Source organism: Terrapene carolina, unplaced genomic scaffold (genome assembly GCF_002925995.2).
Source record: "Terrapene carolina triunguis isolate 2854851 unplaced genomic scaffold, T_m_triunguis-2.0 Scaffold147, whole genome shotgun sequence".
In the NCBI taxonomy this organism is placed as follows: domain Eukaryota; kingdom Metazoa; phylum Chordata; order Testudines; family Emydidae; genus Terrapene; species Terrapene triunguis.
The window spans coordinates 527308-529951 of record NW_020664498.1 but is presented as its reverse complement, the minus strand read 5'-3'; the positions used below and the strand labels follow the sequence as shown (position 1 = coordinate 529951).

Genomic DNA, 2644 nt, shown 5'->3' with positions numbered 1-2644 from the left:
GGGGGAGGGAGCGGGCGGGAGAGAGAGAGAAGGGGGGCAGCCAGGGCTACAGCGGGGCGCTGCCATGCGGCCCCTCCCACCGCGCTGCGCCGCACCGCACCGTTCCGCATGCCGGGAGGGCTCCACTCCAGTCAGCGGGGAGGGAAGGATGAGGACTGCCCTGCTGGGCTTGCTGCAGGGCGCTCCCGTCGTCTGCGCCGCCGCCCCCTACGCCCCGCGGCCGGAGCGGAACCAAAAAAAAAAAAAAGCGGCTGTGCCGCCCTAGGATTGGGCGGAATGCCGCCTCGTTCAATCTGCCGCCCCAAGCACCAGCTTGCTCGGCTGGTGCCTGGAGCCGGCCCTGCCTAGAGCATGTTGGCTAGTGGGAAACCATAATCAATAAAAATGAGCTCAGGGCTACTTGGCACAGACTGTAGCTGGGTTTTGGGGTGTCTCACCATTCAAATGGCTTTTTCAGTGTTTATTTTTATTTTAAACTTTATGCTGGGGAAGTATGAAATGCTCAAGGGTCTGATTTTCGGAATTTCACTGAGCATTTTTGAGATGATAGGCTGAAAAATAATGTTTTTAGTCTGCTTCCTTGAAAGTATCTATTCCTTATAGCTGTAATATAAACAGCATAATGGAGAGTCCTACTCATCAGCCATACTTTTTGCATAGTCAGTGGTGACTGAGAGTAATCAATAAACCCCTGGAGTTCCTCTAAAAATGGCCACATCCAAAATGTAACATACGTTATCCACATCTCTTCTGGAGTAGCAGAGTGTATTTTTCCCCTAAACTGCTATGTGAGTCCAGAGAGACGACTTCTCCATTAGGTTAAATTGTGCAGTGTTGTGTAGCATCTTACAAGCTATGCAAGCTAGTTCTATACAGTACATTGTAAAAGGTACTTGGTGCTCTTCATGACAGCATGTGCCACAAAAGAATGAACTATATTCGGTGGTTTTGATTTCAGTTTCCCATCCAAGCCTCGCCTTCCACAAAGTTTAGAAGGAGGTGGAATTAAAATCAGTATTAAACTAGAGCGGAAAGAATAGATTTTAGGATGCTTGTACAGGATTGACAGGATCTGGATGTGAGTGGCTGGAAAAGATGAGTGAGAGGGGAGTTGAAAATGACACTGAGGTTGTGAGCTTGGGTGACCGGGAAAATAGGAGAATTGTCAATATACTGGTGGAAGGGGGGAGAGAGTGGGAGGGAAAATGTGGAGTTTGGTTTAGCCATGTTAATTTGAATTAGTAGCAGAATGTCCAGCAGAGATACTAAGAGATGTAGGACTGAGTGGAGGACTGGAGACATGGTGGTAAACCATGTGAGCAGGTGAAGTCACCCAAGGTAGTGTAGAGAGAATATTGGGTTGAGGATAGATCCCTAAAGGATGCTGACAAAAGCAGGAGAGAGGAGAAGGGGTGTCCAGTGGAGATAGTGAAGGAGCCATTGGAGCCATGATAGCACAGAATCATGGAAACTTAGAGAGGTAAGCATCGAAGAGGAGCGAGGAAGAAGCCAAGCTGATAGGCAAATCATGGGAATGAGAACAGAGAAGAGATTCATCCAGAAGGTGGTAATGGGTGATTTCATAGCAGTTTACTGGAAAGGGCAGGAATGATATTATAGGGCATCCAGGAGAGAGTCAGAAGAGAGGCAGTCAATGCCAGTGGAGTAGCCTGTAGTCAAACATTTTTGAGGTAAAGGGGAGATGGGTTGGGGAGACAGGTGGGACCAAAGGAGGACTTCAGCATTCTGTTTCTGAGGACTGGAGAAAGCATAGCATTGCTATAAGATAGGGAGTGCAGGGTCCAGAAGCTTTTAACTTAGATTGATCATCTAGCCTTTATGAATGCATTTTATGGCTTAGTTGGAAATACCATTGTGGTCTGAGAATGTTGTCATCTTTTCAAGAATGTTCCTAATTCTTTTCCCAGGTCACCTGCATTATAGAGACTAGAGACAAAATCCACACGGCGCAACTCAGAAATGCTCTCCTGGAACGCTACCCAACAATGATGTGGACGGAACGGTGATGAGCAAAGCACAATGGAAAATGCTGAGGTTCTTTAACCAACACATTATGGAAAGCTAAACTTGAGACACTAATAACAAAATATGCATAAATCCTTCCAAACTGAACAGTTAGCAAATAGCTACAGAATCAATTGATTTATTTATTTGCTCACAATAAAGTGACGGTCCTTTTGAAATCAAGTAAAATTTGAAGCATTAGATTAGCTCAGGAAAGCTTGATAGCCTCTGCTTGTGTTGGAATTCATTACTAAGTTATCAAGTGGCTGTTTGGATTTTGATTGATGTGTAGAATCCTGTGGTGTTCAATAAGTAAATAGCAAGAGGACATTTTTCTTTAGTTCATAATGCAGCTCTCTCATCACTCTTCAGATTTTGATGCCCACTGCTTTAGTAAGTAATGCACCCTCCTTCTGCTGGCTTTTCACATGTTACTACTATGCTCATTTTATGTTTTCCAAGCCAGAGGCAGCACTTCATCTACTGAGTCTGCCTTGGCAGTTGTACAGGTGAATTTATGTCTGCATAAAATACCTTCACTTTCATGGGCAGGGGGAGGAAGGGGGAAGGCTAATGACACCAGGGCCGGCTCCAGGCACCAGCTGAGCAAGCTGGTGCT

At 45.8% G+C, this 2644-nt stretch overlaps 1 protein-coding gene across 1 annotated transcript in view; it reads left to right on the top strand.

The window, feature by feature from the left end:
• LOC115271239 (L-threonine dehydratase catabolic TdcB-like) overlaps window positions 1-2091 on the top strand; it is a 17314-nt gene extending 15223 nt beyond the window's left edge. The window contains exon 7 of the mRNA XM_029912008.1: window positions 1929-2091. Within this exon, the coding sequence (XP_029767868.1) occupies window positions 1929-2027 (99 nt within the window). The 3' untranslated portion in view covers window positions 2028-2091. The remainder of the gene's footprint in view (window positions 1-1928) is intronic.
• The last annotated feature ends 553 nt before the right edge of the window (window positions 2092-2644 follow it).